Source organism: Fusarium venenatum (assembly GCF_020744135.1).
Source record: "Fusarium venenatum strain MPI-CAGE-CH-0201 chromosome Unknown EDB82scaffold_2, whole genome shotgun sequence".
In the NCBI taxonomy this organism is placed as follows: Eukaryota; Fungi; Ascomycota; class Sordariomycetes; order Hypocreales; family Nectriaceae; genus Fusarium; species Fusarium venenatum.
Window position 1 is genome coordinate 2963127 of NW_027072130.1, and position 11731 is coordinate 2974857.

Genomic DNA, 11731 nt, shown 5'->3' on the forward strand with positions numbered 1-11731 from the left:
GCCGGCTATTATAGCGGCATAGGGAAAAGCTGGGGAAAAGGACCCATCTGACCACCCACACACACACAATTGAAGAAGACGGAGGACCAAGTGCGTTGACCGACATCGTTCTTGACCGATAACGTTTCCCGAGGAGAAAAGAGAGCGCAATTGGTTTGTTTTTAGAAGGCGTTGGCTAGTCAGTGCTTTTGGTTTAGACCCAACAAGTATGTCTCGATTTGATCAACGACCGTTCCATACCCGCGAACAGGTGGAGCTCGAGGCAGTAGGCGAACAAATGATGAGTTTTCATTACTTTTCTCATCACGACAAATCCTTCTTCTATGGTTAATCCAGCCGCGCTCCGAAAGCGGGCCTCGTTCTTCTTGGCCGGGTCAGCGCCGAAATCCGATCATGTTTATATTTAAGCATGATCTGCCCTTTGTCCCGTCTTTTTAACTGTTCAATAACGCCCAATTGACATGTCGAAGTGCCTGTAAAGAGACAATAAAAGCGCTATCTGGGGACGGACGGACAAAGAACAACTCGAAACAACAAGAAATGGATTGCCACCAAGTCACCTCTCGCGCCCTCTACGAGGAAGACGATGTCATCAACCATGTCAACCAAGTCAACGCGGGAAACGGCGATGTAAAGACAGGCAGGGATCTCGAGAAGCACCAAACCGCTGCATCTACAGCCTCTTATCAGGAAACGTACCCAGAGGGCGGCTTGCAGGCGTGGTCCGTGGTCGCTGGTTCGTGGTTCTCTCTATTCGCTTCGCTTGGACTAATGAACACTCTCGGCACTTTTCAGGCCTATGTCCTCGACAACCAGCTCACAGAGTATAGTGAGGGTACCGTTGGTTGGATCTTTTCCATCTACACCTTCCTCGCCTTCTTTTGCGGTGTTTACATCGGGCCTGTCTTTGACAAGTATGGCCCTAGGTGGCTCGTCATTGCTGGTGCAGTTTTCACTGTCGGTGGTATGATCTTTATGAGTTTTGCTACTCGTAAGTTTCTTCCTCTCTGATTTTCTTGGTATTGTTTGCGCTAACTTATGTAGAACTCTGGCACTTTGTTGTCGCATTCGGTCTACTCTGCGGGTTCGGATCTTCGCTGCTCTTCACTCCATCGATCGCTGCGGTTGGTCACTACTTCAAGGCCCGACGAGGCCTGGCGACCGGTGTTGCATCCACTGCTGGTGGAATCGGTGGTATTATCTACCCCTTTATGTTGACTCGACTAATCGACAAGATTGGTTACGGATGGGCAACCCGAGTTATTGCTCTCATCTGCCTTGTCTGCAGTTTGATCGGTATTAGTCTCCTCAAGTCCCGACTTCCACCAGCCAAGGACGCAACGGCACACCCCAACTTTATGATCTTCAAGAGCCTGCCTTTCCTGTTCACTACCATCGGCGTCTTCCTGCTCGAATTCTCACTCTTCATCCCTCTCGGATACATCTCAACGTATGCGCTGCACAAGGGCTTCGGAAAAGATTTTTCATATAACCTCATCCCTATTCTCAACGCTGGTTCAGTCATCGGTCGGCTTCTTCCGGGTTATTATGCCGATGTGATCGGTCCTTTCAACGTCAGCATCCTCGCCGTCATCCTTGCCATCGTGGCATGTTTCTGCGTATGGCTTCCTCTCGGTGGAACGACAGCTGGCGTTATCATCTTCGCCGTGCTCTTCGGTTTCTCCTCTGGTACTTCTATCGCCATCGCACCTGTTTGCATTGGGCGACTGTGCAAGACCCAGGAGTACGGACGATACTATGCGACGGCGTACACGATTGTGTCTTTTGCTTGTCTGATTGGTATTCCCATCGGTGGCAGTATTGTCCAGGCCAATGGTGGCGAGTACTGGGGACTCATTATCTTAACTGGCGTCATTTATGTAGGTTCTATGATCTCGCTGTTCTTGGCCAAGGTTACCCTTCTTGGGCTGCACAACTGGAAGGCCGCCCTTTGAGCTACTCAAAAGCCGACGCATATCTACGACGGCACGCTACGAAGATGATACTCGTCTTGGAAATAAGCCGAGCTGAATGAGAAATCTTGGCGCTCAAAACATTATGATACAGAACAAAAGCATTGCGTTTTGATTTAGGAAGGAGTTTGGAAATCAAAAGGAAAAGGAAGAAAAGTCGTTACGATATTGCAATTCTTTGTATATAAGATACCACCATATAGTAAAATATAATTTTTGTTTTTGTAGAATGGTGGTCGAGTCTTGATTGTTTATATTTCTACCAGCTACTCGTATCTCGTTATATTTTGACTCATTTTGTACCTATTTCTTACCCTGGCCCTTGATGTGCTCACCATGTAGCTCCTGGACTGCAGGGATAATAAGAGATTCAATCTCAATGTCAGGATCTTGGGCCGGCAGTTCTTCTGCAACAAGTGGCCTCTCCTCAGCCTCTCCCCAACCACCTTCTCGAGGCACACGCACCCAGCGATCATCTCTTCCAGGACTCACAAAGACGACTTCCCACTTTCGCGTTGAGAGCAGGTTTCCGATGACGAGATGGTGCTGATAACGATCGAGGCTGTAGCGGGCCTTGCGAACGAGCAGCGCAGGATCTGTCTCAAGCTTGAAAGACACAATCATACCCTCTGGCGCCCAGCCGTCGACAAGGTTCTTGAGAAATTTGGGAACGGGGTCAAGATCGACAATGAGACGCTTTGATCGTGGGACTGAAGGCGATGAGTCAAAATTGTCAAAAGTCTCTTCTTCCTCGGTGCGCTTCTGCTCAACAGCGTTGGTGGACTGAATCTTATGCTCGGCCATGCGGTCAGGAGGAACAAAGAAGTCTGACACTGCAGCAGCGAGGTAGAGGAGACCAGATGGGCCGAGGGGACGCATGAGTCGAGCAATTTCACGCAGCTCGTGGAGGTAGTCGACGATAGTAACAAAGGGTAGAGTGAGAAGCATGTTATCATCCCTCGCCTTGCGGTACTTTCTCAACACCTCTCTCATTTTATCCTGTACCTCACCTCTCACAGCAATTCTATCATCGGCATCCTCAGTCAAGAAGTCCAGAAAGCAATCCGTAGCGTGAGAGTAGTGTCTCGAATACGGCAGCAGGCTGAACTGACGATGCAAGAAGATCACGGCATAGCCAGCTTCGAGAAAGTACTCTGCGCTCGTAGCGCCACGAGTACCAGCGCTGAAGTTGTCAATATAGCGGACTGTCTGCTTCTCCAGGGGGACAGTTGTTCCACCTGACGTGACAAGGACGACACGGCGACCTGCAGCGGCGTGGGAGGAAATGAAGCCATCTGCGAGGGCTGTATGGGCTGCCAAGTTGCGCGGCGGAGGATTCTGAGAGAAATAAGCTTCCTCTGAGGCGAGAGCCTCTGCAGTGGTGTTTGCAGGCGTAGCCATTTTGTTTGGTTGAAGTTGGGAATCAAGACTTGGTGAGTCAGCGCACAAAGTGAGTAAGTGGGTGAGTGAGCCGGGCGGAGATTCGGATGCGGGCGCGGATGCGGAGGTCCGGACGGGAGGTCGGGCGGGGTTAATTGAACAGACGTCCGGATCCCGGAAGACGGAGTATAAGCAGGGAATTAAGCTTTTGGAGATGTTGATTTCAGGCGATTGAATAAGGAGAGAAATCGAGAACGAGATTTGAGGGTTATTTGTGCGTAGTTGTTTCCATTCCTCGCTTCTGGCCCCATCAACTGTGACGGATACTACTTACGCATTTATCATCCCGGCAAGGTTTTGAAGCTTGAATCAAGTAAATAGGCACGCATATCACCTACATAGGTAGCAAAAGAAAGATTATTTCATTGATTGATATCGACAATATATCTAGCATAACAAGATATCTGATTTTAATTATGACTTTTAATTGTTGAGTTCATGATGTTGACTATCAGAAAGTAACTACTTTGCCGGCAATAAATCATGACTAACATGAGGAATATGTCTCATGATACACCCGATACACTACATCAGATCATGAGTTATTATCTCCATAAAATATCATTGCCAATCAATCCGGAAGAACGGCTATTCGGTAATTATAACTAGCTCATCAAGTACAACTCTAATAAGTATTTGATATATTTTTATCATTTGTGCTTCTCAAGATTCAGATGCCAACAAGGCGATAAAGGGGTCACCTCTTTCAGACGCGCCGAAGCAGCTGCAATCTGCTCATCAGTAACTACTCCTCATTCTCTCCGTATATAGTCTGTGTTATTGACTATGTACACGTCGGTCAATTCTGGCCAGTGGGCATTAACGAGCATGCATTCTCTCTTGGGAGGTTCCAGGGAAAGTCTGCGTTCGTACTTGTCGCGGAAAACGTGATACTTTGCGAGCGCATCATATGGATGCCACCGAGGGCGGCTCTCGTTGGTTCCATGAATTGGTAAAGGGCGAGTAGTCGTTTCTTCTGGATCAGATAGTAGAAAGCTGATGAGTCGAATTGATCTGGCGTGGGCGGATAAAGAGTCCTTGGGCCTCTGAGTTTGGCTCCATGTATCCACATAGACTTGCACTGAGAATTATGAGACTTGTGTCTTCGTTTCATGTACGGGTAACATATCTGACTCGGTCTCGCCACGGTCAAAAACGGCAACACCACCAAATATCCGTCCTTCTGCCCAGTATCCAACAACGTCTGCAAGTCCTTGGGGATATTGGTGGAAATATGTGTATGATGTATGCAAGAATGCAGAGGGTGGAATAATATCTCTGACTTCCAATGTCAAAGTTTGTTCCATTCGTCGTTGCTGTGCCCAGTTCTGGTAAAGTTGATGATTGTGTGCTCTATCGTCAAGATTGAAGAAGTAGGCAACTATTTGATGACAGGCAACAAGTGTGAGTTCAACAAGACGAATATTGTATTCTTTAGAACCCATATTGGCATCCTGGAACGATTTTGAAAGCTAGTTTTTATATTACCACCTTATAACACATTCCTGTGCTGATACCACTTACATGTCCATCAAATTGCATATTATAAGGATCAAGAGTAGCGCACATTCTACGTGCCTTTTCAAGAAACCTCTCACAGATCCGAGTCTGCTCCAACTCAAAGACAGGATGGCCTTCTATATAAGGGGAGCCCTCCAAGAGTGAATCTTCAGTTGGTAGTCCATCGAGGATCTGGGCATATGTTTGTTCGGCAATATCGGTCGATATCATATTCGAAAGTGCTCTGAAAGACGCGTCTCTACGGTCTTTGTCAAGGACGCGAATAATGTTGTTTGCCTTCGCAATAAGAGCGCTACCAGACATTATGATGGCCAATTGATGCTATGCTTGGTCCATGAGCAGATGCTGTTCTATCATTCAACTGTTGGTAGTTGAACAATCGAGAATATCAGGCAGCAATGCTTTGTCAGGCTCTGGGCATCATATGAATTGACAGACCAACAATCCTACATGCGTTAGCCATCTATCCAAGATTTTTATCTTCTTCGATATTTGGCTGTTCATGTCTGCTTTCATTTGATATGCTGCTCATTCATTAGCTTCGTGGAAATTTATAGGAGCTGGTGTCACAGGCATACAAATGACCCTTGCATACACAGACTATTTTTGTTTAATTGGCCATCTGTATATTATACTACTATTTCCGCGGGTATCGAATAATGCAGCGCGGGCCTCCCACTCTCTACTACCCATACATGTAGCCGTTCTATGTTCTCAACTCTTTCCTTCTCTTACTTTATCGTTTGTTCTCATTTGTCAATCTCCATGCGCGCAATGGCAGACTCTGGAGATGCATCACCTTGGGCTTGATGTACCAGAAGAATGTCGCGGCGCCAAACAATACACAGAGAATGTTCACCGTGTAGTATCCATCGTGGGTCATCTCGCATGTTCCACCACCGGCTTCGCATCGCTCCTTCTCGGACTGCACTGCGCATGAAAAGGCTTCGGTGATGAGTGTGCCCTTCAATGCCGACGCACCAGACTTGCCAGGGTGGCATGTGGCCACTGTAAAGCTGTCGACGAGCTGCAGAACAAAGTACCTGGGGAATGTACCACCAAGGTTGCATACACTATATGAGTTGTTAGCTTGCGCGCTTTGAACACACGATGTGTACTACTTACGTTGCAAGTAGTGTCATGTAGGTACCGCCAATTACAGGATCTGACACTCGGGCATGGAAAGCCGAGACCGCAACGAACATGATGGTGTTGGTAAAGGTCGAGAACAGGTGCTCAGCGATAACCACCAACAGATACCAAGATGTGACTCCATCAGAAGGAAAGATTGCCACGACAAATTGGGCAGACAGAGCGGCGACAAGTCTACCGACAAAGCCCCAGCACCAAAGACGCATGGGGGTGTACTTTTGAGACCACATTCCAGCATAGTAACCCAGACCGATCTCGAAGGGGAAATCGATCAGAACCGTCAAAGCCATGTTGTCCTTGCCGAATCCCTTGTCCAGAAGCTTCAAGTTGGTGACACCGTCGTTAGCTTGGAAGCCAATCTTGGCTATGAGATGAACAATAATGATAGTCTGAACATTCTTAAGCTTCAAAATACCCCACATGATACGGTAGACATCCCAGACACCATCTTCATTCTGCGACTTGTCCTCCTTCTTCAAAAGTCCGAGTCCAATAGTAACAATGATGTAGGACCAACCCCAAAACTTGAGGTATCCTCCAAGTGAGAGAAGACCTTCATCGGAAGGAACGGTTCGGAACCATTTGTTGGCGAAATCGGCAGCGTTGAAGGCAAGGAAAACGGTATAGGACATGAAGTGGCCAGCGGTAAGACCAACGGTTTGCGCAGTCGAAGCATACGATACGTTTCCAGGAGTCAGGAGTGTCAGAGCCCAGCCATCTACAGCAATATCCTGGGTGGCGCACATAAGGACGAGGAAAAACCACCATAACATAAAGGAGAAGGCTGTCATGCCGCCGGGCTTTCCTGCCGTGTCCATCATGGCTTCAACGTGGGATCCAAGCCATACCATACCGAAACCAGAGAGAAACTGAATGGGGACAATCCAAGTCTTGCGTCGGCCAATCTTGGGGCTCCAGACAGCGTCCACGAATGGACTCCAGAGAAGCTTCAGAGAGTATGGATATGAGGCCAAACTGAAGACACCAATCTCACTGTAAGACATGTGGTTCTTGAGCAGAAAAGGCACGGAACCCGTCGCTAAACCCATGGGAATGCCCTGCAAAAAGTATAGAAGCACCAAGAGAAGGAAACTCCTTTGGTCCTGTCGAGGAAGCTCGAAGAAGCCATGATCGTTGAGGGCGGGTGTTTTTGGAACAGGATCGTCGAGGGAAAAGGATTCGCTCTTGATGAAGTTTGCAGCGACATTCTCGTCTCCTGGATTAGCGGCCTTTCGGCGCATCTCTACTCCGCTGCTCATTTTGCCGTTGCCGTTGATGTGACCGTTCCCATTCGCATCCTCTGTATCTCCAGTCTTGATTATCAGGGGCGGCCGGCCGGGTTTGTTTTGAGGTCGTCGAGCTCTGGCGGTCATAGGTGCCGGAGGGAAAGAGGATCGAGGCTACGGCGCGCGTAAAAGAAAGTGGTGGTATAGATTGTAAAGGGGGGTTGAACGAATGCGACGAGGCGTCGAAAGCGTCAAAGTCAGATGCGGGTGCGATTCGATGGATCTGTCTCGTTTGCGTGACGTATTTTATGGAGAAGTACAAATATAGGAGACGAGTAGAAGATTGTTTGAAGAGAAGAGAGTAGAAGGAGAAGAAAAGAAGTAACAGAAAGTATAATCAGAGTGTGAGTGAAAGTAAGAATGGATGCAGTAGTTGAAGGAGTGCAGCAGACAGGAAGGAAGGAAGGGAAAGTTGTCAGTCGTTGCTGTACCAGGAGTGAATGATTGGAAATCTTAAGAAGGTCACTGTAGACGTTTCGGATACGGGTTGGCGCAGGCAGAAAAAGAGGACCTTGCAGGCTCCCGCTACCGTGGCCTCTATGAGATGTGATATGATTGGGTTGTTTTCTATCTGGGGATGGATCTAGAATCTTGAATGGGAATAGGCGATAGAGACGGTGTTTTTTTTTGTTCTTAGCTGGCCTCTTTTTGAAGACAAATCCTTTTTGGTGGCGATGTAAGAGAGGGTCTACTACGAAGGATGTATCTCAATTTGACGTAAAGGAATAAGCAGTTGAACAGAAAAATACAGATATAGAGCGGAGATTCCAGAATAAATACAGAAAGACAGAAATCTACTTCACAAACCGCAGAAAGGACCGAGCAAAATAGATCGACTTAACCCCGAAAGCCAAGCACTCTCCGAACTCAGTTTTTCCCAAAAAGGAAGCGCGTCAGGGGTTGGACGATGTTGATGTTCCGGGGCCTGGGAAGTATCAAGGCCAATGAGACCTCCTACAATCTGTCACTGGGTGATATTCTATGGGTGTGACAAATCAGGGGACCAAGACATAAAAAATGCTTACAAAAAACAGAATATGCTCAGTATAATTATCTTGTACCCATCAACCGATACTAGGTAGAAAATATTCCATCTCATTAGGAATCATTTCCATGTGATCAACCCAAATTAATCTAGTCATGGAACTTGTTATACGGGGCCATGCAAGTCAGAGGCGGGCGGGTACTACAAAGACGGTCTTATCTTATCAATGTCCCTGTCAAAGCTTCAACCAATCGTGACTCTCAAACCATTGTTTTGTAAACAGACCAAAACAGCATCACCATCTTCTTCGTCATCGCAATCCCAATTTCACCCTTCACCCTGTCGCCCGATACATCTATCATCATCATGTCATCCGAAGTTCCACCTCCAACAGAGAGCGAGCTTATTGATCAGGAAATTGTAGCGCTTAAAGAACAAGGTTGGTAGCTAAACCCAATGGCGCATTCAAAACACTGTCTGACGCATAGAACAACCCAGCTGCTGCATTACGCAAGTCGCTCAAGATCCAAACATCTACCATCCTCTCCGCGCCCTCAACACAAGCTCTCCTCAAGTCTACCAAAGGGTTCTCGTCCCGCAAGTCTTCGGCTCACGCCAAAGTCCTCAGCCAGTCCGAAAAACAAAAGGCACATACACAACAAAACCTTTACCGCTCGTGCAGCTCCGTCACGACCTTCAAGGTTCATGATCCCGATCCCAATTCAGTCGACAGCGGTCATGTCTTAGGCTTACGATTCGAAATAATGTCCAAGAGCCGGTTCTTGCAACCGTACTACGTCTTTCTCAACCGGCCATACTACAACTCGAAGTATATGCGCGTTCACAGAAATACACTCCCTCCTGCGATTCCCATCTCCGGGTTGGCGGCGCGTCATCTCCCAGCTCCACGACCGGAAAGCGACAATCCTCCCCAGCAGGACTTGGATCGATTTGTCAGGGCGTTGCGACGAGAGATCGTGCGATACCACAACAGATTGGGTGTCTCCGCCGATTTGAGACGAAGTCTAGGTCTACATGGCAGAACTGACGACACAGTCTTACCCGATGACATTGTTGAGGTCGGAATAGCAGACATTGAGGCCAAGCAGATCAGGTTCTCTTGGGCCGATGACCGAAGCGGCAGAGTTATAATGGACAATGACGGCAATGTTATCAAGCTTATGATGTTTGGCAGAGAGGGCCGCGATTGGGAGACGACGAAAGAGCTGTATGGCAAGTACGATCGTATCGAAGATGTGGCCAAGACACTTCAGAAGTATGTCAATGGCTGAAGTTGACGATCGACAATCACCACGAATCACGAAATAACGAATGAGATATGAGGCACGCAATACCCGACAGCCAATACACGCATTATCCTGAGCCAGAATACGAGAGAAGAGCCAACTCATGGACTTTCAGTCCCAGGCACAAAAGGTTATCTTTCAGGGCATGAGGCACACTTGGCAGGCTCGACCTATCCCCAATATTGCAGAGAAATTTTCTGCACACATGCACCCGGTACTGCCACTCTATCGACAGCCACAAGCACCTTACGGCAGCAATGGAAACGCGGGTGTTTGAGCTGTCAGGGTGGATGAGTTAAAGTGGCAGCGATAAGAGTCCCCTCAAACTGCATTCTTTCTGGTCGAGCACTAGAGACGCAAGGGGCACTCAGACTCAAAGATCAGGGGCGCTGATAGCGCTCAGATGGTGTATATGAAGAGTTCGAGTTTCGGATAGAATATCGGATGTTCAATTGTCGGTGTATGAGAAGGCGGTGGGTTGCGCCACCCGAAACAACAAACATCGAGGTGGCCCGATGCTCGGACGGGCTTATCAGCGGCAGTGCTCTTTTTTTGGCCATTTCAGCTGTTCAGGACCTGGGCAAGATTGGTGTTCGGCTCTGGATACTCAGCTACATGGGCTACAGGCAGCTTTGTGACAGAACACATTGTCAATACGACATATCAGCCAAAGCATGGCCAATATCTATTATTAGCAGGCCATATATGCCACTTCTCTCTTCGGTCAGCTCCCGGGTTGCTATGTTACTGGGGTGTGAGATTATTAGTCTAGCAAAACGAGAGAACAAACCATACTGCAAAAAGCATCACAGCACCACAGCACCACATTTAACTTGACCGATGTATATTCCTTGTTCTTCGTATCATGTGAGGCTTCGTACATGATACATGTATGATTGTATCCTCGGATTTCAGGCCTGGGAACAAGGCCAAGAGACTATCCCTGGTTACTGACAGGTGACGTGTGAGATGTCGAGCGTGTCATCCCCATACATTGCTTTGGACTTCGTCGAGGCAGACTCGCCTCGCAATGTCAATACAGCTAAACTCATGATAGAATCCTGTAGATGTCTTCTGTGTTGCATCTCAATCACTTCCGGAACATCCTATTCTGGCAATCATTAGCTAGCCCGCCTCATCCAAGAAAGAAAGTCACACCTAAATATTTCCAATTGGATCCCATGGGTCCCTCTTTAGCTTTATAGCTGTCTTTCCAAAGTCTTGAATAGCCTCACCAATCCAAAGGTTTCTTTGCCACTGGTGCAGCTCCCGATCCTAGCGTGTCGTCCATTATACTCTCCAACCTCACACCCGTCTCATCATCCAAAATACTCCGATCAATCTTCCACAACTTAATCTGCTCCTCAACAACCTCTGTCCATTTCTTCACCAGTGGGTGCGCATCCGCCACATCCGCAAAGACAACTTCTTCTGCGCCTGCGGCAGGCTCAACTTTGTACTTCCAGTTCCCGTCTTCAGCCCAGTATTCGGGCTTGAAAATACCCTGCGTGCTGAGTTCCTCGTGTGCTTGCTTCATGAGCTCAGCGATCCGAGAAGAATCCGCGTCTTTGAGGCTGTGGACGGCTTCTGCGATGCCTTCTAGCAGACCTAGCAGTTGACCTGCTCTAAGCCCTACGCTCGCGCCAAGACTGAACCCCTCATCGAAACCAGCCTGAATACTGCTCTCCTTGGAGACCGTGATACCCTCACGATATCCAGCTGTCGTATGTTCTGTCTGTAATCGACGGATATCAGAAGGGTGAGCTGTGCCTGACTCATCGTTGTGATGATGCTCTGTAGGTGACGAAGGACCCGAGCCAAAGACGTCATCTAGCGCATCGTTTGTTTCTGGATGATCAGTTTGAGTTTCATCCTGAGGACGAGCGGTATATGGTTCGTCAGTCATTTGCTCGACGGGTTGGAAATGCATATTTGATGTTGAACTTGTAGGGTACGTGAATTGGTTTCAAGGCTTGACGTTGTGTGAGTGGGGGTGCCTGTTTTTTGGTGGCGCTAGAAATCCTTGTCTGCGCATGTAGAAGAAACTGAGTTTAAGATGCCTACTTT

The 11731-nt window shown here is 48.0% G+C and overlaps 6 protein-coding genes across 6 annotated transcripts; 2 read left to right on the plus strand and 4 right to left on the minus strand.

The window, feature by feature from the left end:
• Nucleotides 1-540: 540 nt before the first annotated feature.
• On the plus strand, nucleotides 541-1955 carry EDB82DRAFT_544988 (major facilitator superfamily domain-containing protein; the record flags this gene model as incomplete). Its single annotated transcript, XM_025733873.2, has 2 exons — nucleotides 541-991; nucleotides 1045-1955. The coding sequence occupies 2 exons, from the start codon at nucleotides 541-543 to the stop codon at nucleotides 1953-1955; spliced, it is 1362 nt and encodes a 453-aa protein (XP_025584736.2).
• Nucleotides 1956-2204: 249 nt separating this feature from the next.
• On the minus strand, nucleotides 2205-3797 carry EDB82DRAFT_496842 (DNA/pantothenate metabolism flavoprotein). Its single transcript, XM_025733874.2, has one exon. The coding sequence runs from the start codon at nucleotides 3372-3374 to the stop codon at nucleotides 2277-2279; it is 1098 nt and encodes a 365-aa protein (XP_025584737.1). The 5' UTR covers nucleotides 3375-3797; the 3' UTR covers nucleotides 2205-2276.
• Nucleotide 3798: 1 nt separating this feature from the next.
• On the minus strand, nucleotides 3799-5519 carry EDB82DRAFT_574248 (uncharacterized protein). The gene is made up of 4 exons (XM_065609950.1): nucleotides 5513-5519; nucleotides 4938-5458; nucleotides 4532-4867; nucleotides 3799-4494 (listed from the first exon to the last, which is right to left on the minus strand). The coding sequence occupies exons 2-4, from the start codon at nucleotides 5235-5237 to the stop codon at nucleotides 4213-4215; spliced, it is 918 nt and encodes a 305-aa protein (XP_065464626.1). The 5' UTR covers nucleotides 5238-5458; nucleotides 5513-5519; the 3' UTR covers nucleotides 3799-4212.
• A 151-nt stretch (nucleotides 5520-5670) lies between these two features.
• EDB82DRAFT_544990 (acetyl-coenzyme A transporter 1-domain-containing protein) lies at nucleotides 5671-7459 on the minus strand (the record flags this gene model as incomplete). The annotated part of the gene is made up of 2 exons (XM_065609426.1): nucleotides 5671-5977; nucleotides 6060-7459. The coding sequence occupies 2 exons, from the start codon at nucleotides 7457-7459 to the stop codon at nucleotides 5671-5673; spliced, it is 1707 nt and encodes a 568-aa protein (XP_065464627.1).
• A 1160-nt stretch (nucleotides 7460-8619) lies between these two features.
• EDB82DRAFT_151329 (Cenp-O kinetochore centromere component-domain-containing protein) lies at nucleotides 8620-9879 on the plus strand. Its single transcript, XM_025733878.2, has 2 exons — nucleotides 8620-8796; nucleotides 8856-9879. Exons 1-2 carry the CDS (start codon nucleotides 8724-8726, stop codon nucleotides 9647-9649), a joined length of 867 nt encoding a protein of 288 aa, XP_025584740.2. The 5' UTR covers nucleotides 8620-8723; the 3' UTR covers nucleotides 9650-9879.
• Nucleotides 9880-10698: 819 nt separating this feature from the next.
• On the minus strand, nucleotides 10699-11728 carry EDB82DRAFT_151062 (uncharacterized protein). The gene has a single exon (XM_025733879.2). It carries the CDS (start codon nucleotides 11592-11594, stop codon nucleotides 10896-10898), a length of 699 nt encoding a protein of 232 aa, XP_025584741.2. The 5' UTR covers nucleotides 11595-11728; the 3' UTR covers nucleotides 10699-10895.
• Between the last annotated feature and the right edge of the window lie 3 nt (nucleotides 11729-11731).